Here is a 21106-nt window from a genome sequence, read left to right on the forward strand (position 1 = left end):
GAGTAGGCTCACATATAGGCCACTCTGTAAAGCAGCAAAGTGACTGTCCAGCATTTATAATATCCAACATGTGTTTTCATCTCTAAAAGAGTCAGAGTGAAAGTTAAAGTTAAAGTATTCATAAAATGCGTAATGTATATGGATTTGCCATATTTTCCGCTGCAGAAAAAATCACCTTCCAGAGCGCTCCCAGCCCACAGGAGTTCAATGAAGGTGATGACGCTGACATCGTGTGCGAAGTTGTCAGTTCGCCGCCACCCGCCATTGTTTGGAAGCACAAGGGCTCCAAGATTGAACCTCTGAAAGATGGTAAGTCAGTTTACATAAAAATGAGCTGCTTCCTTACCTCCACCCTGCCATGCCGCGTCCTCTCTGTGACTGCCTGAGCGTGCACCGCCTCACCTCCCTGCCAGTGATCTCTGCCAGCTCATGCTTTCCAATCAATTGGCCGCACTATTCCTCATCCCCTTCTCCTGCTGCGCATCGTCTGTGAACAAAGCCAAGAGCTGTCAGTCACTGACAAGTTCAAGACCTCATAAACAAGGCTGTGGCATAGTGGTGTGTACATATGTATATAGTGTTGATGTTTTTTTTTTTTTTTTTACTTGCAATAAGAGGTTTGTCTTTGGAGAATGAAGTATTCTTCCACAAGATGAACCTTATTGAGCAACAGATTCAGACAACAAACGTCCAGTGCTGCTGTCAGGGCATCATCCAAGAAGGTACAGAGTGAGAAGACAGATGAACTTTCCTCGAGCTATGGTTGCTCTTTGGTTGCAGTTATAACACACGAGGAAACATACCACATTACCAAGCAAACAATACAGCAGCAAAAAAAACCCTAATAGAATATTGGAGGTCAGTAGTGTTTATTTTTTACAAACAGATGAGTGGTTCAAAAAATTTGCAAAACCTGAATACAAAAACACAAGTAAGGACGTCTAACTGTTCGTCCTCCTCAGCCATTCTGATAACTGATTAACGATTTCTTACCCCCCATAATATATCCACTTTAAAAAAGATGAAACATTCCAGAACTACTGAAGATAATCAACACTCAGACGTGAAGATTGATGGTTAAACAATAGCTGTGAAGTGAAAATAAAACGGAAGTCTGACTTTTCAATGGTTCTTTTGTTTTGTTTTTTTAAGGTTAGTGAATGCTGTACAAAACTGGAGTTGGATGATAATGAAGACATGATATGCTGTTCTTGTCTAGTCCTTCTTATAAATACAGTGATATAATACAGTCTTCATATACTGATGCACATGTGATTTATACATGATGGCCAGCAACAGGTGTTGAATCCTGGTCGCGGAGGGCCACAGTACTCCAAGTTTCTGATGACTCTCCGCTCCCACACACCTCATTAGATTGGATAGCTCATCATCAGGCCTTCTGCTGAGCTTGGATGTGATGCATTCATTAAATTCAGGTGTGTTGAAGCCAGGAGACATTGAAAACCTGCAGAGCTGTGGCCCTCCAGGACCACAATTTCACACCTCTGGCCTACAACTTCACATCACTGTCCCCCTATAGGGGACTGAAACTATATTTACACTTACTGATACCATGATGAACTGTAAGCAAATGTAGACATAAAACACCCTGCTTTGCAAACATCCATCCATCGTCTTTACCCAATTTATCCACAGTGGAGTGTCGGGGGCTGGCGTCTATCCCAGCTGACATGTGGGGAAAGGCAGCGTGCATGCTGGACAGGTCGCCAGTCCATCACAGTGTTAACACAGAGAGACAGACAATCACCCACACACTCGCACTTATACCTGTGGCCAATTTCGAGACACCAATTAACCTAACAACCATGTATTTTCACCGTGGGAAGACATATCCAGAAAATCAATGCAAGCATTTGATCTCTACACAGACAGGTCTGGATTCCAATTCCAAAGAGTGCTCACCAATGTAAGACACATCATATAAAATGTCCTTTTTCCAGCTTATTTTATGCATGAAGGAATTTACATTACAACCGATGTCACTGTTGAAACGTGTAGAAATATTCATAATGGGGCCATACCAATTTTTAATTTGCTATAGTTTGTATTTGTATAATGTTTGTGGTGGTGGGGGTGGGGGGTTTGTTAATTATGAGGAATAAGTGACAGTGGAGACAGAAAAAAAAAAACTTCATCATTACATAAAATAGTAACCTAAAACCAAATATTCAATTGCACTGATGTAAATACGAGGAGATGCAAAATGCAATTCATTACAAACAACAAAATAATCAATTATCAACATTGAAGAATGTTTCTCACATTGAGATCAATTAATCTCAATGTGAGAACAACAATCAATTAACTAGTCTATTCAAAGTTTCTCCAATAACAAATATTTGTATCACTTTATATATTATAGCTGCAGAGTTGTGTGCGCACATTGAGAGCCGTGTCTATTTATTGCAATGCATGTCCAGATAATTGACGAGATGTGATGAGATTCATATCTGGTGTGTGTCTATTTTTTATTTCTTAAATGTTTTGGGATTTATTTATTTTTTGCTTCCACCTCCTGAGAGTGGGTCTTAGCATGATTGTTTCCCCTCAGTCTGGCTTTGCATTTTTACTTTTGTCGAGCCAGATTTGGTCCAGCTCTTGTCACACCCAGTGCCACTAAGTGTTATGAAGGTTGTATAGGTGAGGTCACATTGTGCAGAATAAAAGGCCTGTGCCCCTGACAGGTGTGAGACTGACAGTTACTTTGAGGGCAAAGAAAACCCAACTTCAGGAGACATCTCACGTCCAGCTGAGTGAGAGACTTGCCTGAGGTGAAGGTACATACCAACAGGCCCTGTTTGGCACAAAACGTCGGGATACATGCTGATCGTGTTACACATGCGCAAGCTCTGATACACTTATACTGTACAAGTCTGTGGATGCTTAGATTTATGTACAGACAAATTTCATTAGATTTACAAATGTTTACATACCCACACAAAACTCTCTGCATGCACGCACAAGTAATAATCTATCCTAATATGACCCAGTATAATGAAGTGCAACTTTCACAAGTTTACTAACTTGTTTTCTAGTCATTTTGCATTTCTGTAACACTTATGCACTTGTATTATGACAGATTTCAATTCAATTGCCATAATAGAGACTTTCCTCAGTAGGATATACAGATAGGAGGCATTAACGGTAAACTGATGGTGTTCTTTAAATACTGTAGGCCTGCCAGGTTTACACACTGATATACCCACAGTGATAGAGGTAAACTCCAGTGAAGCCCTGTCTCTTCAGTATATCTCATCACTACATTCACCACCGTGAGACTTGAAAGGAGGCTCTGAAAAGGTTGTTGCTCCTTTCCAGAGAAAGGCGCCTGTAATTAGCTTCGATTTGCAGCCGTTACCATGGATTCAAGTGCTGAGTCACAGTCACAGCAGAAAAACACAAACAAAACCAAAACATGAAAGGATCTATAGAAACTTCAAACCACTCTTGCATTATAATCCCTTTCTCCATTGCTGATCTCTGTGTTCTACACAATTGCTACTTTTGCCAGTAAACAGGCTTTGGCGCTGCGAAGCATGACACAGAACTAAGGTATTTAGCTTTGTTGTTGAGGAGCACGGTGTATATGCTGAGCGTACGGATAAAGACTGTATAAGTACATGGCACTGCAGGAGGAGATTGAGAAGTTTCTCTGGATGTTTGGAAACATTTGTTGCTAACTCTCTGTCATTATTGGAATTCAACCTGAAAACAAGCCGCTCTCAATGAATAACTAAATTGTAATTTTTGCAGCTTTTGGCCTCTTCTAGCAATTAAGGACAAACAATAGAGAATGCATATTTTTGTTGAGTATTTCAGAATCATTCTGCAAACTCTTCCAGGCAATGGATGCTTTCTTTGGATGAGCATTAGCAAAATGTGGTCCAAAACAGCACTGCTGTCGAGAATTACCCAAAAAACCCCATCTGCTGTGTGGGGTGGACAACAAAGCAAGAGACTGGGCTTTGTTTCACACTTGAACTCTGCCTATTTTAACCTCAGAGTCACCCCTCCTCTGGTGACCGCCGGAAAATGCAGAGTGACCACAGTGTTGTGCTCAGCTCGCCTTGATTCTTGGACTCTGGTCAAGGAATGTGTTTTTCACTGGAAAAACCACTAATTGTGACTGACTCTGAAAACAAAAACTGCTTATGTAACTCCTGTGAGCTGCAGTTGACCCAACCGTTTACTTCATGTTCAATTGTTAAACCACAAGTTGGATGCTGTGATATTTGTCTTTGTCATCTAATTTAAGAGTTTATTCACAGAATCTAAACATTTCTTCAAAGAAGTTTCAGACTTGTTGGTTTTCTTACTTTTACTTTCAGAGTTTTTGGCAGAAATCCCCTCATGCTTTTGCAGGATTACTCGTATTGAATCATCCAACGGTGAAAGTCACATTAGCTTGTAGTATACCACCTTACAACTGAGGGGATTTCCATCCCTCTGGTCAATCTACCTGATGCTCAATGCTCTTCATGCTTGTTAAAGGCATTTACTTTAAAAGGCACAGTTAGTTTTGTTTTCGTTTACAGCCAGCAACAATTTCCCCGACTATTTATAGTTTTATATTTTATTTTCGAATTGCAACATTTCCTAGAAACATGTATCTGAATTTTTTTTTTTTTTTTTACGAAACTATTTCATTTATTCTGATATAGTTTATCTTTCACAGATTTGGTTGGAAAATATCATGTCACTCCACCTGTGACTATTTGTCGATGAGTTGGTTTTATACCAATTTCTTTTTGAAATGTAAACAAGTAGAAGTGAAATGTACAGAATACCATCCAGAAATGTTGTTTGAATGCCCAGAATTTACCTTTATGTTCACACAATCCCATGGTTATGTGTTGAGGTGGAATTGTTAGTACAATAAATTCCATAAATCTTGAAACTGATGGGAAGAAAATGTTCAATATCCTCAGCCAACATCCCTCTCAGCACATAATTACACGCCTCAGCGATTTTATAGCACACAGGGTTTCTTTACTTTAAACAGCACACTACTCTATTAGACAGGTGGAGAAAGTGAAGCCTCATATCAACTTTTTACCATGAAATTACACTTGTGGCATCGATCTCCTGCTGAGGAGCGACAGTCCTTAAAGGATGAGTCAACTTGTCTCGGGAAACCTATGCTTAATGACTTCCCAGTAAATAGCCACAATATTTAATCCGGTGGCATTTAGAGTACACTCTCGCCAGTCACATATTTTAGAAAGGTGCATTAGTTGCTTGAATTGGCGCATCTGAAGAATAAACAAATGACTCAGCCTTTTGTCACAAGGCACTCTCGTCTCAAAAGACTGGATTTTAATAGAAGCTGGAGGATGTTTTGCCAGAAATGTGCAGGAAGTGACTTTAGATTTATGTTAGAACGGCAAACTTTGTAATGTATGCCTGTAGATTGAGGAATGTCAGGCTTTACATCATGTCGAAAACACTTAAAAAAGTCTTGCAACTCTGTGTCTTGATCACCAGGACACTCAAATTTCAAATATTGAAATCCTCTCCCAAACAGTTCTCTGAGTTCTGATCTCTAAGTATTTAAGTTAAAATAAAAGAAAGGGTTGTGCCAAGTCCTTGAATCTGATTTTCTTGGATGATATCAAATTGTTGTACATAATTATTTGAGGTACATCCATCCATGCATCCTTCATAAGAAAATACGAAGTCTTGATATGTTGAAATGTAGGAAGTAAACATAAAAAGTTGAAAAATAAATACCTATACCTTGAAAAGAATGTGCTACGTGCCACCTCTGATTATACTGATACAGATTTGTTAGTTTGGAAGTATAACTTTAAACCGTATGTGCTCCTTTTCCCTTTTTTCCTGTTTCAGTGCGATTCAGGATCATGTCTAATGGCCACCTGCAGATACGCGGCATCAAGAAGACAGATGAAGGCATGTACAACTGTGAGGCTCGTGTCATGGCCAGGGGAGAAATTGACTTCAGGATGATGAAGGTCATTGTTAATGGTGAGTACTGCGTCTCTGTCACGCTGGCCATCCTGCTGTTCAACAAAGGCCTGTTTTGGCTTCACATTGTAGGTCACAGTAAGTTTGACCCCACAGCAACTATAATATGGTTCACAAGGTGAAACTAGCTCCCAAACTGCATTTATCTTAAGTAAAATATATGAATCAAATGCAGGTAAGGAAGTTCTGAGGTTTGTTATATACACATCTATTGTTCTCAGAAGGGGTTGTAATTGTTTGTGGGTGCATGAAGAACAAGAGAAGGCAGATCATTCCAGTTAATGTTAAAGGTCTCATTTATCATGTCAGCTCAAGAAGAATGATCCCTCTATTGTATTCAATACTTTTTCTGATTATCAAGTGATCAACAAATTGGTTATTTTCAGTTTAAGTCTGAATGTGTAGATACAGATCCTTAAAAAAAAGCAGATAACATAATTATCTGTTGTGAGAGTAGAGGTTGAGGAGCACTTGGAGAAGAGGTCAGAGACAAGCTGAATAAAGCCCAGGAAGAATAAAATAGTACCTGTGTGTGAATGGGAAAAAGGATGGTGAAACGACGATGATGCAAAGTGTGGAGGTAGCAAAGGGATCAGATTTTAAGTACTGTGGTTCAACCATCCAAAGTAATGGAAGGACTGAAAGAGAAGTTAAGAAGAGTGTACAGGAAAGGTGAACTTAATAGAGACAAGTGATCTGTGCTAAAAAAAAAAATAAAAAAAAAAAGGTTCCCGCTATTGGAGGGGAATGTCTACAGGGCGGTAGAAAGACCAGTGGCACTAACCAAAAAAGAAGAGGCTGAACTGGAGGTGGCAGAGCTGAGGATGTTAAGTTTTTCACTGGGAGTGAGCAGAATGGAGAGGAATAAGAATGAGTACTTTCAAGGCACTTCACTTGTTGGACAGTGTGGTGTGACAGTGAGAGAGGTTCAGATGGTTTTGTATGTATGTGAAGAGATGATGTGGGGAAAATGCATGCTGAGGACAGAGCTGTCATGCAGTGAGGAGGTTCATGGATGCAGTGAGGGAGGAGGACACAAGGGATCCATTGTGGTAACCCCTAAACCCCAAATGTCAACAGAAAAGACTTGATGAACTACATTATCTGCCTTGTGACTTTTGTTACGTTTCTGTTTCAGTGCTTCCCACCATCCGCGCCAGGCAGTCAGACGTTAATGCCACAGCAGACATTGGTAGCACAGCTCTGCTGGCTTGTGACGCAGACGGCTTCCCCGAGCCCACCGTCACCTGGGCACAGTAAGTCTGTCACTACTGTTATTCACCTGCTCTGATGTGCACATTTCACATTTACCTCTGATTGGTTTTGAGCTGTAAAAATGTAAAATTAAGCATATTGTGGATTTATTTGTTCTTCTTTTTGTTGTTTTTCTTTGTGTTCCTTCATTTTCACCTCGAAGAGAAACAGGAGGTAAAAGAATGAGTTCACAGACCATGTACTGGTTTCTTAGTGAATCTCCCATGTTGCCTTTCCAAAAACTTCAAAGTTGACAGCTTGACAATTCAGGTGATACAGGAGATCTAAACAATACAGTTCTACCAAGCAGTTAAAATGAGCGGAGATGAAAATTGCACCCACTGCGAGTTAAATATACAACATAGTAGTGTTTTTGGAGTTGTAAAAATAGAGGTTGTTTGCTGGTTTTATTCATTTGTAAAGAATGGTTGCACAAGCTGTTTTGCCTCAATTTTCTGCTGGAACGTAAGAAAGAAGTACTAAACTGTGCCAAAATAGTAATCATCTGGTGCTGCTTTTATATTTACATATTACTTAAACAACTCACAAACCTTTGAAACATAAGATACCTCTTTTTTTAAATCTTTTTTGTAGGAAGAGGGAAAGTTTCACCAGTGACAATTCTATAAGGATAAGGGTGCCCTTTGGTAACAGGATGCGGTCTGTAGCCCATATCACAAATGGATCAGAAGGTGCTGGTGTAATAGGGTGGAAAGGTTTTCCAGAGGAAGTCATCAGACTGTTGTTGTCCTGTTCCCCAGCTGCTGGACACAATAGCACTCCTCAATGTGATGCATCAAGGAAATAACACAGTCAGGTAGTGACCGGAGCAAGATGCAGCCTCGAGGATGGGTTCGATTGTCAAGCTAACTGATTATAGGAACCTGAGTTCCTCCGACGTCTGCTGCGGTTGTGTGGATCATTGTAATCTAATTAGACTGGTCCTATCAGATCTTACCGGAGGAGGTTTTGTAACCTTGCATATGATCTGATCAGAGTCTATGTAAATGAAACTTCTGATTGCTTCTCATTTTTGAGCTTTGTAGGCACGTCTTTGATTGAAGTCACTTTCTTGATGCTTCACGCATATTAATTTTTCTTTAAAAAACAAACAAAAAAAACTGGCATTGACAAGGCAGAGCTGGTCAAATCTTTTCTTAAACATATTTAAAGAATAGTAAAAAAGCTTGAGAGACAATTGCAAATTGCAAAAATCCTTCATCTTTGATGTAGGCCACAATGGCCAAAGTTACATGGCAATGCATTATGAGATTGGTCCCCGACCTCAGAGGTCCCAAAACCTTTTCGACCAGGCCAACATTTCCAGGATCTAAATTCAGATATCTACACTTTCACATTCAAATTACACTTAATTGCTTCTTACGAAGAATTTGATTCAAGGTGCAAATTTGATATTAAACCTCAAGTTTGGCACCATTTCTGCAAGGATAAAAACCCACTAAAACTTGAATATCACTTTTGTTAATTCAAACAAGACTCACTGAAACAAAACTGCTATGTGGTCAGAGTCCATCTTCTCACAGAGACCGAATAAAATGCAATGCAGGCTTTGATCTGCCCGCAAAGGCTCAGAGCCCTGCATTTTTAAAACCACTGCACTAACTGAATCGGATGATATGCCCGGTACATATATACCCACACATCAATCCAGTCATTTTACAAAGTGGAATTAATGCAGAAGCCAACAGTTTGATGAAAAAGCCCCAAAACAAAACAAAGTGCCTTTTATAATGTCATATAAGCTTGTCTTTTAAGCTGTTCAGATCTTTTTGCAGTTCATTCTCCTTATGCCACACTGTTTCAAAATTAAGTCTGAATCAGTGTATCAGCATATGATGTAAATAGTGTAATACACTGCAACACATATGGTCCAACAAGAGGAAGAACAAGACATGTATACTGTTTTATTTTCCCTCATTAAAAAAAAAGAAAAAGATGAATCAACTTGAGCTCCAAACAATCCCTATGAAAGGGCACTTCATCACTAACTGGAAGTGCAAATTGCATGTTTCAGGTTTAGTACTCCGCTGGGTCCTGTAGCTTCTGTGCCTGTTAATAATATGGGCCTTCTGATCAAGCCCAAGATGAAAGGATACTACCTTTCGAGCTTGTAGGTGGTGCGGCGTCCTTCTCCCAGAGTTTGTGGCCACGCTTCATCTTTAAAGTGCTTTGAAAATCTTTGAAATTAGTGCAGACGCACAGCACGCATTTCCAAGAGTTCCTAATGTAAAGTGTTTGTTAATAGGGAATACTAATGAATTTGCATGAGCACGGCGAGAAAACTGTTTGTGTGGTGGAAATGATAAGATTAACGACTAAACCGACACAAGTGCAAAAAGCATTTTTTGGGGGGTTTATTTTGTTTGTTTTTGATGAGACATCCGTTCTGCAAGCATCATTTAGACTGCGGTAATACAACGAGGCACTATTGTGGCAAATGTGCAAAACGGTGGCAAATCTGTACCTGTGATACATGTTACCAACCTGATCTAACAAGTTTAAAAAAAAATGATTTGAAAGCAAAATTAATAAAATGTGACAAATGTATTTGATTTAGGGCAATAAGCTGTTCCATGCTGTAATAAAATGAGCATCATATTTGTGTTTTCTGGGTTTGATTCTGTCAAAATTTGATTTGTTTGGCTCATAATCTAGCAAAAACTTCAATTTTCCAGTGATGACTATGTCTGATGAGATGCTGGTGTATTTAGGAATTGATTTACATACCGCTTGGTGCGAGTTCACTTGAGGCGTTTTAAAATCAGGAACATGAGGGAAGCAACTTGTGTGGGGGTGGATAGAATTGTACTGACACTGAATACACAAATGAATCTGCCAATCAAAGGCATTAAAGTCGCCTAATCAAATAACAAAAATTCCAATCATCGGTTGTGAAATCTTTATTTCTTTTTTCTTTGGGTTAACGAGGCAAAACATTAATGTGGTTTGCTTTGGTTGAATTAATTTTCTCTTTCTTTCACTTGTAAATATAAACTGGAAAGGACAACATCACAGTCTGATGTAAAATTCTGTTAAAATCAGTTTTCACTCTTCTTATCCCTCTGCCTTTTGCAAACAAGTTTTATTTATATTTTCTGACCAAGTGCAGCATATTGGTAGGATAACGTCACCTGCTGTTATAATTAGCTGTGTCAAAATGTCATATTTTTAATGATTCATCCACATCTTCCTGTTATCCTCGCCACAATGCTTTGAAGGTCTTTATCAGTGTCACTTCACTGCAACCGGTGTTTCTGAAAAACACCACCTATTATTTACATGGCTGCGAGAAAGATACTTGATCATCAACTGGCGTCAAGGTTAAATGTACCAATGTGGGAACAAAGCAGTCACAGTTACATAATGGAGCTCAGCTTCTTCTTTGTTGAGAGAAAAATTACAGTGAGGATTGTTGAAACAAACAAAAAGAAAAACGAGTGACATTTTGTCCTTTAGGCAAGATACACTCACTACTTTAAAGCTGCTATAATCAGGTACCGGTACAAACAATAGTCAGAAAATGCTAATAATGAGAAGCATGCAACAGATTTTACAATGAGCTTCAATTAAAGAGGCGTACTGTGTGCTTCATCATGAAATTTCTTGTAGGGTTTGTTGAACCTCAACATGGTGAACAAACCTCCGGATCTCCAGATTCCAAAAAAACTAAAGGCTGTTCAGATAATCTACAATGTACAGATAAATGGCCTCTTTTATTTGTGGCTCGTGATCCGTGCTGATTTCAGAAATCTGTTGCTGCACATTCACTTCTTATCATGCAGCTGTTTGCTCAATGTACTTTCATATTTGTGTTGCATCTTTCATTGCCATCACGCAGCAGCGCCCCGCTTCTGTGAAGAGGAACCTTTAAATAGAGCATTTTTGTATTTTTTTTTTTTGCAGATATGTGAGTAAATAGGAGTATTGAACTTGGATCCTGCTTGCAGCTGTCTTCCATGTAGCAAAGCCGTTGTGTGATTTGGGTATTAAAGCTGGGAAACACGCAGTTCCTGGCCAGACGAAGGTTAAGACAGACATTGAGGCAGTTGTGAGGACAGATGGGTGAAGCAGTGAAAAAAAAACAAAAAAAAAACAGAGGTAAAGCTCTATTTGTTCTGGTTTCCTTGTGCTGCTGACAGGGGCTGTCATTCAATGTCTACTCGCAAAATGCTCCAGGATCGCTTCCACACTCAGCATACAAACACTTAATTCTTTACAAACAAGAGTCTAACCTCTAGTGAAAGCTTCTCAAGAGTAAAGGCATGCTTTCTCAAAACGAAAAAGAGAAAACGTGCTTCATCATCCAGTTGGCGCGTGACCTTCTCAAAAACACAGATGTAGGGGCTAAAGGACAACAGCAGCAAACAAAAGCTGTGGCAATGTCGGAGAGGTTTTTGTTGCACTGAAAACAAAACACCAGGTTTTACAGTGAACAAGATCACTTCCTGGAACAACAGCGCAGTACTTTTGGTGCAGGGAATTTGGAAGAATCACTTTTACAGCACATTACTGAAAAACTACTCTCAAAACCCAGAAGTAAAGTAATAAAAATGACAGTAGAAACGATACTGACTGGTATTTGTATTGCACATTTGAGTAAACTGCAATTCAAAGCGCTTTACATAAACAAACAAAACACTATCACTAAAATAATAAAGGATAAAAGTCAGGAGAATACAATAGGTAAATATTTGATTGACTTCCTGAAACCCATAAATTTGTGTCATCTGCATAGTCATAGCAAATGTTCGTATCCAAAGTCGAGGATATTTCACGGTGAAAAATCACAGTCCATGTTTAGTATTTTAAAATTATGAAATAAAATGGTGTCACACTATAGTTCAAAAGCAAAACATATTTACAATAAGTACAAAAGCAGCACAAAATGACTGTGTTATGGTGAAATACAACATAGTAGGTAGCTGGTAATTGAGGTAATAAAGTAATTTTGTTTCAAAAAGGGACCGAAGGGTTGAAAAGGTTTCAATGTTGTTTACCAACTTCGAAAGAAGCTTTTCTGTAAATCTGGTGGTAAGGTATTTTTATTTATTAATTTTTTTTTTTTCACAGCATTGCACACAGCACATCATAAATTTTTTTGGGGCCTGTGTTCCAGCTCCATGCTTCATGAGATAAAACTTCATATACAGTTCATTGTCACTGGGTTAAGAAACTTATTTGTAGGCCGCTCATGTTGTGTAAGCAAACTCTTGTGATATGAACCCTTGTCTTCTCCTTTTTTTTCCCTCTGCTACAGTAACAACGTTGTCCTTGAAACGGGTGATAAGTACAGCTTGAACGAGGATGGTTCAGAATTGCTAATAAAAGATGTCAAGAAAGTGGATGAAGGAGATTACACTTGCATTGCCAAGAACAAGGCAGGAGAGAAAACCGAAGAAGTCAGTCTGAACGTGTTTGGTAAGAGAATAACTCCATTCCTCACCCGATCATATAAAGAACACCATGTCTTTTCTGCTTTACTTATTGACATTTTCTGTACACTCCTACAGCTTTTCGAGAGCTTGTGTGTGAGGGTACACAGCGTGAAGCATACAGCGTGTCCTATTGAAAACTAATTAAGCCACCCTTTAGGACTTTCAAAGATATGCCACTCTCTTCATGAGGAAATTATGTAGTCAGGAGCTTGCGGTTCTGTTACAGGTCAATGGGGTTTCATACTACCACACTAATAAAGCCTGCTGGTTCACCATCTAGAATAACAGTTGAATATTAATGAGCTATTTCAGCTTTTTGTGTTGCCAATAAACCCAACGACTGTGTACAATGAAAACATTGTCGGTCATAAGTGTTGTGCCAGTTACTAATTTAAAAAAAAAAGAAGGGTTACTCGTTTACTCATCCCTGTAAAGAAAGACTGACTTGTATTTTTTCTTGTTTTTTTTCGCCTTGGGCCTGTCTATTTAATGTGCACATATCTGTATTATTGTAGTGTAGCAGTGACATATTAGCCGAGCTGTCAACACAGTGTGGTTCAGTCTTCTGACTGATTCCCTCATTAACTTCTGCTGAAGTTACATCAGTTATTTGTATAAATGGATGCGAGCACTTCTTGAAGGCTCTAATATATCCTTGTCCCCGAATGCAGTGCAGGTACTGTGGTTACAGTCTAACGGACGTAGTAATGGGGCTGCCATTCAGTGGAAACAACAGTTCCAAATGGTGCTAATGTTAGCAGCAAGCTCAGGGATCGGAGTTGAGTGAAACAGCAGCTGTGCAACTTCACAACTGTGTCGATGGACATCAAGAGTGAAACTGAAGTCACTAACATTCACAAATAGTAATCCGTTATTACCTACGACTGCCAAAAATGGTGATGTTACAGAATTGTTTTACTTTTTCTTCACAAGACTGATCTTGATGATAAAACCATGCATTTATCAGTAAAATTAATACATTTTCAGACCTTCCAAGCTATTTTGGGCGGGTTTCGGGGCAAATGACTTTTCCATACAGTATATGCGGTTGCTATCAAGTACCGTACCTGTCATACACTGCAGTTTCTTATATGAGGCTGTTTGCTGTATTCCGATCAACGTCTTGAATGTCATAATTGCATAATTGGTTCTTTGTTGTGTCTCCAGTGCAACCCAAGATTACCTACATGAATAACCAAACTGCCTCAGAGTTTGATGGTGAAGTCACTTTGACCTGCGAGGCCGCCGGCGACCCGACACCCGCCATCTCCTGGAGCTTTGGGAACAGGGTGTTCACTGAAGGAGAGCAGGTACAACTTTTCTTGGAGCTTCATGTCCTTGTGCGAAAAGGTTTGCTTTCAAGACTTAGCTTAAATTTTACATTTTAAAACAGCAGTTCTTTGAAACGACACAGCACCCGTTTGTAAGAAAGACTAATGACGATCAAACCACCCTCGGAAAAATATGGGATATTTTCGATGTCCAATCTAGCTTAAACGTCTGCACTATTTTTTTGGATCAAAATTTTTTAATTCTCATTACAGTAATAAGTGTCTATATTTATGCTCTGGCAAAGTCAATAAATAATAAATCATGTTCATTACTATATATACACAAGCCCCGAGCTGCTTAAAACACTTAAATTATGCAATGCTAAAAAAAACTGTTTGTATTTATGTTTGTGCTGATGCTGTTACAAAATATTTACTATACTATCATTATTATGGAGAAATAAGACATAATTTATCTGTATGTTCACAAGTCGGAGCAAATGAGTCACTCGTGCAATATATTTTCTTTCTCACTGAGTCTGGAAATGTATTTGCTTCACCTAATTTCCATCACTTTCCATCTCAAATCATCAATAGTCAATGAGTTGACCAAACAGGTGAAATTAAATTGCGTAACATAAGCCCTACAAAAACTCCTATTTATTCCTACTTGCAGCTGTATTTGCTCATTGTGACACTGAAATTCAACAATTCAATGTGTGCGTTTTAATCTTGAATGCTACAGGGGAGTACGGGCACGTTGCCTTCCAGGCAGCACCATGACGTGCCACTCCCCAGTGCTGTTAACTGCATATCTAAAACACAACACCCCCTGTTAATCATTCGCATTTAAGGGGGTTATTTTTGGAGAAATTGCTTTGAAAACATGCTCATTGCAAATTCAATACAAAATAAGTGGGGATGAGCTGGAAAAGCGAAAATGATTTCAGTAACATTAGCCTAATTATTACTGCGAATCAGATTGTTTTGGAGCGCTGGTGTGCTACGCTGGCAGACCGCTGTGATAATCCACCGTGAAAATGAGTGGGCACTTTTTCTCTGGGTGAGCACAAAATAAGTGAAGCAACGGTTCAATATCACAGCCATACTTTGGTGTATACCCTCGGTTTTCTCCTTGTGTCCTTCAGGAACACCGGTGATAACGCTGGATTAAAGACTTGTTAACAGAACATGGTAGAAGGCTTCTTAAGACGCGTGAGCTATGGATCCTATTGCTGTGCATTTTTCTCCTTTACAGTGGTCACGGCTTCCTGGCAGCCGCCAGGCCGACAAGAGGATCTCATCCCAATTCTATTGTAAAGCCCTTATCAGCTCATTAAAATGGTATAATTTTGAGAAATCCATCTTAACGGCCTATTCTGACAACATGCATCATGTGAGCAGCAGACAGATTAGTCACTTCAGAGGGGTAATTTTCTGCTGTGAATGCAGTAAACAGTATTAAGATAATTACCTTGCTGCCTCTAGCAGGTTTGCCGATTCAACAAGAACACTTCATACGCTTGGCTCGTGCATCAGCTCGGGTTAGATACTGCTATAAAGTTATAATACATGTTCATTAGACTTCTAACGACAATAATAGTTAGGGACTATGGTTTTCCCACACATAAGTTGTTCATAATGACAAGAGTAACTGGTCTCAAGGGACATTTGCTGCAGGGACAGAGGAAAATTGCAGTATTTGCAATCCAACCATTGAATAATAACTGCAAGCTCTGAGACAGTTTTAACCTTGAGCTCGGTGCACATTTTGCATCCCTGTCATATCCTCACCAACATTATACTGATTTTTAATTAAGCACGAGATAAGCTGTCCTTCATCACCACGACTAGCATTCAGCGGCACATAAAATCTCAATGAGACCGGCTCCCCATGCAATGCTGAGAGGTCCAAAGAGGTCTTTTTTAATTAGGAAGTAACTGCTGTGAAATATGCTTTCTCACTGAGAAATTAGCAATGTATAAACATTCTGTGGGTGACAAGTGGTTGGAAACCAAGGCTGTCATCTTGCATTATCAGACTCAGTAGTTCTGAGCATGTTTGAGGAGATAAAAGCATGTAATAGATGGACTATGCTGGGAGGCACATATAGTAAATGCAGCAGAAGCACCTGTCCTGTTATGTCCCGAAGGACTTGAGAGGGCCCTGTTGCAGGATATTTGGACCATACTGGCCTACTTTAAATAACATGCTCTGTCAGCTAGGGTACTATGATGATTCATATCTAAAAGCTACAATGCAGAAGATTTTTTTTTTTTTAAACAAAAATGTCTTCCTACGAAGTGAATCACTGATTGCAGGTTAAGCATATGATGTAAATATATGATCGATCATGTTTTTTCGGGGGGATAATTGATAGTATTAACAGTATATTCAGCTTCCACTAGCATTACCTCAGAAGTAGTTTGTTGGCTTTTGATTTTAGTACATTTTCTTAAATTTGTATGCATTTGTGCACAAATGCATAAAAACACAATCTTGGGCAGTAGAGTTCCATACAATGTCCTGCAGTTCAGTACAATTGCAAAGGTTTATTATAAATTCACAATAAGTGCAAGGTTGCACACAGCGCAACCTTGTACCTACCAAGCAATGACTCAAGATAAGCCTCTATAGCAGAGGGTTCATGCACTTTATCTGACTTGATCCATGAAAATAACACTTGTTAGTATATTGATATAATAAGAATCTCACTTGTTTCCACCATATCGTGCTCGCTCAGTATCACAGTTTCAGCCTGCATTTGTAGCAGTGGACAGCCCAGAGAGAATTTTCAGTTTTGACTCGGCTGAAATGTCCGTCATTTCCCCCATTAAGTCCAATTTATCACTGCCAATCAGTAAAAGCATGCACGGCTGCATCGCCACTTACTGAATCTTATCATCCACCTGCAAGACAGGACTTGCCTGTCACCATCCACACTTGTCACCAAATGTCCTCCATTCACAGCCTGTCATCATCCGAGTCATCCCTATCTGTCACTGTCAGATCGATATTGATTTAATGTTGCTGTTCTCACAAAATCCGGATGATGATTCGGTAATAGCTGTCACTAATTTTCATTGGGTCGTCATTCACTGGTGGTTCCCTGTTTGCCACGCTTTGTGTTCCGATCACGATGGAGCTCTACGTCACAACAGACTACAAGAGCAGCGACGCATCCATAATGATGTGCAAAGACAGAGCAGTCATATTACTGGCTGCTATTGCAGCTATTAAATATCCATGTGATGATCCACGATTCCATGATTCCATCTCACATTCGCATCACGTGTATTTTTACACCACATGATTAGAATCTGTAGGTTGCTGCTGTTAATGGAGGATGAGCAGACGCCAGTGTTCTGCGTCTCAATGAATGTGTTAATCAAAATACAGAATGCCATGATGAGAAAATGTGCTGATTAGGAAAACAAAGTCTCTAGGTGCCAGTAGCTGTTCGCTTATAATTAGTTTCACTGCCTTGTTTTTCCTTAGTGTGCTTCTAAATTTTCTCTTATTACACCACATTAATTAATAACCAACCAAGAAGGCCCCCTACTGTGCTCCAGTTTGGCAGGATAACCATTGCGGTTACTTCCCTGATTGCAGTTGAACTGCCATGAATTCAAATCCAGACCTCACTGTAACAATCCTTAAAGTTAATGAAGCTTGAAGCAGCTCACATGGAAGTTCATTACAGCCAATCAACAAATTAGATTTAAAATCCTTTACTGTTTTGGTAATACTAGAGATGATAATACACTTTATTGTTAAGGAAGTAGTATTAGCATCAAAGTAATACTACAAGGGTGAGTTTTTGGAATCATGCCCGCAAAAGGCTACAGAAGAATTGTGTTCTGAGAAGGACTAGTTCACATTGGTCAACACCGAGTAGAAAAGGTGGATTTAAGCATACATTTTTGCAGAGAAAATGTCAGCTTGTTTGTAAAAATTGATTAAATTTTGAAATCTCAGATGTGCAATTTGCAGTGAAACAAACTTAACTTCAGCTAAAACTTGGATTGTTGTCAAAATGGATTAGTTTCCAATCAGAGACCCAGTTTGATGTAAACTGGCCCAAATTGTAGAAGAATAGACCAAAGTCTTTAAATGAGCATCTAAAGTTCTACAGTAATTCAATAAAAAATTATTTATTATCTATTTATGTAATTAATTTTGAGCTTTTTCAATTTAGAAATATTGTCTTTCGCCTTCTTAATGTTTCTTTTTTCATAAAATTGGCACCTATTTACACCAAATTAAAATTCTAAAAGTCTAAAAAGGAATCACTTAATGGGGTTGAAATTGTCTGAGATATTAAAAAGTGTCTCCTGAAGGGTTAATTATTCATATAATTTGTAGTTTCATCAAAAGCACATGCAAATGTTTGCATGTGTAATCTTAAGCATCATTTAATCATATTCTCAGATTTAGGTTACTTCGCTGCGGCATGGGAGCTTAAACAATAAAACTGGAAGTTCAGCCTGACGACTTACATGACACAGCAGCCACTGCAAGTATTGAAGTAAATCTGAAGGATGGAAAATGTAATGAGGTATTTTATGGGCTCAGATGTTTAAAAGAAAATTTTTTTTTTCCTGGTTTGGTCTTTCATGAAATCATTGCACATCTCCTGCAGGTAAATCCACTCACCCTGTGTGGATCTCTTGTAAAAGCTCACTCTGCGCCACTGTGTCGCTCTTTGTCTTTGCTTCCTCTGTGTTTGTCCTCTCTAGGCTTCTTGGACCCGACCAGACAAATACGAGGTATGGCTACTAAAGATCGTAGCCTGACTCTAGATGTGGTAGCCTAAACTTACACTGTAGAACCCCCCCCCCCATCCTTCTATTGCAGAGCAGAAGTGTTACTATTTAGATAAACCTGCACTTAATATGTAGACCATTAGAGACATAGTACAGTTCATTTAATCCATTTAGTTCTAGTACATATTTATACTCGCCCTATTTACTTGTCCGTCTAGTTTATTTTGTCAAGAATGTTTCTTCTTGAGACACAGACACACTCACAGCATCTCAAAGTAGACTTAAGCAGTACCATTTGTTCGCCATGTAGCATGCTGTTATTTCCTGCGGCACGGTCTACTTATTTCTCAGACTTTGCACGATTCGGGGGAAGAAAAAGATCCCTAGGTTGTGTGGTTGGTCAAGCAGCAGCTCTGCAACCCTGCATAGAAAACACTGTCTGCTCTGCTTTTTGGGTAAGCCATGACTCTAACACGCCAGGCTGTACTAAATCTTAACAGAGTGATTTTAAATGGTGTAAGTTCCTGAAACGAGCCAGAAGTCTGCATGGTTCCACCTCAGCCACACACATTATACAGCCGCTGTTTTGTCACCTGGGGCCTCATTTAAACTTTTGGGTCAGTTCACCTAATTACTAAAAAAACTGAATGTAAGCAAGCAAATGGTTTGGTTTTCAGGAAAGTTTTTTTTAAGATATATCCCCATTGCTTCTGTGTCCAAATTCTCATGCTATCAAGGTAAAAGCATTATCTTCATAGTTTGGACGTTGAGGCCTTTTACTTGCGGCACCTGTTATATCGTGTGGCTTCAAGAAACATGCAAATTCTGGTCCTCCACAGATGGAACAGCTGCGACATCACAAGCTAACGTCACTCGCTGCCACTTAAGATTTGAAAGGATTGAAATTAAGTTGTTTTACTTCATCTGAAAAGCACACAATTCTGTCAAGTTTGTTCCACTAAAAAAACATGCACACAGTTTGCATCTGACTGCTCTTAATTATTTCACTTGCTAATGACATCACTTTGGGGGCTTTGAATTACGGCTCGCATAATCTTGTGAAGGTTACCTCAATTATTGCATCACGCAAGACTTTTTAACATCGTGTTATCCCAGTGTGTGACCATTATCGTGTCACCTTCATGAACAGTTGAAGCGATTTCAAGTTGTGTGATTTATGGCTCCACGGATCACAGCTGCAGCTGTGTATTATATCAGGATTTTATTCAGGATTTTATTCTGCGACTGAGTCTCACGGCCATGGACTTTTCTTTCTTTCTTTTTTTTTCTTTCCCCCTTTAATACTTATCTGAGCGTAATGTTCGTGCCAGTGGCTGAGTGTGAAATTTATGCAGAAGTTCACCTTTTTCTCCATTTAAATGCACTCCATACTACAAGTTATTATTTGGTGCTTTCATTATTCCATGACGTTCTTTACCTCTGAAGGATCCTTTGCGTTTGTGTGCAACTTGGTACTACAGTATATTTACTTCTCGCTATATAGCGATCATTCACATGTATCATTTACGATTTCTTTAATTAAGGATTACTGTACACCTCTGTATCTTCACAAGGTTAAGAGGAAAGAAAGGTCTAACTGGATACAACTCACTGCATCGAGCTGAAAATGATGCCTCATGATCTGACAGCCAGTCTTCACCTGTTGTTCGGCGAGAAAGCTTCATATTCAATAGAACAGTTTTCTACAAAATTGATCTTTTATAGGCAAAAAAAAATGTCTACAAGTACAGTGTTTGCACAACTTTAATAAAGACTGAGTTGCAATGGTGGAATGGCTTGGTGTTCCCAGTCTGCATTGGGCTACATCTATCTTAACTTACAACTGGGGAATGAGCAAATAAGACTCATTAAGGCCCTCACTGGCACCTTCCATCTCCAAATGAAGCTTTAGTGCCAGATCAATACCACAGCACGAACTAAGAGGTCTATTGGATAATAATATTATAAAATTAGGCTTTTTTTCAGCAGCTGAACAGAGAAATAGACAATATCATGCAGGTAGTCATAATAAATCCATCAATTGTCTTCTTTTTTGTATTCCACATCAATAGTTAATAAATAAACGTGCTCTATGTTCCACCATCAACTGACTGTTCAATAGCAGTATTATTTATAATGATTTTACTCCATCATCCATTTGATGGGCACCGTGGACCCTGAACAAGCTTTCATGTTGTAATTTGTCACATATTAGATCAAATGTAAAAAGAAATTGTCATGTTATGCCAAAAAAGGACTTGAAACCATTCCACTGTATCTTAATTTCCTCAAGAAGTGCACTTCAGAAAGCAGTGTGACACTTAAAACAGAATACTAACGGAACAAAGTAAT

The 21106-nt window shown here is 39.0% G+C and overlaps 1 protein-coding gene across 1 annotated transcript in view; it reads left to right on the forward strand.

Moving 5' to 3' along the window:
- Positions 1-21106, forward strand: part of ncam1a (neural cell adhesion molecule 1a) — a 286659-nt gene that overhangs the window by 202410 nt on the left and 63143 nt on the right. The window contains exons 4-8 of the mRNA XM_080508922.1: positions 166-309; positions 5869-6006; positions 7145-7262; positions 12539-12699; positions 13884-14026. Coding sequence (XP_080365048.1) covers positions 166-309; positions 5869-6006; positions 7145-7262; positions 12539-12699; positions 13884-14026 — 704 coding nt within the window. The remainder of the gene's footprint in view (positions 1-165; positions 310-5868; positions 6007-7144; positions 7263-12538; positions 12700-13883; positions 14027-21106) is intronic.

The sequence above is a fragment of the Blennius ocellaris genome (assembly GCF_963422515.1).
Source record: "Blennius ocellaris genome assembly, chromosome: 14".
Classification (NCBI taxonomy): Eukaryota; Metazoa; Chordata; class Actinopteri; order Blenniiformes; family Blenniidae; genus Blennius; species Blennius ocellaris.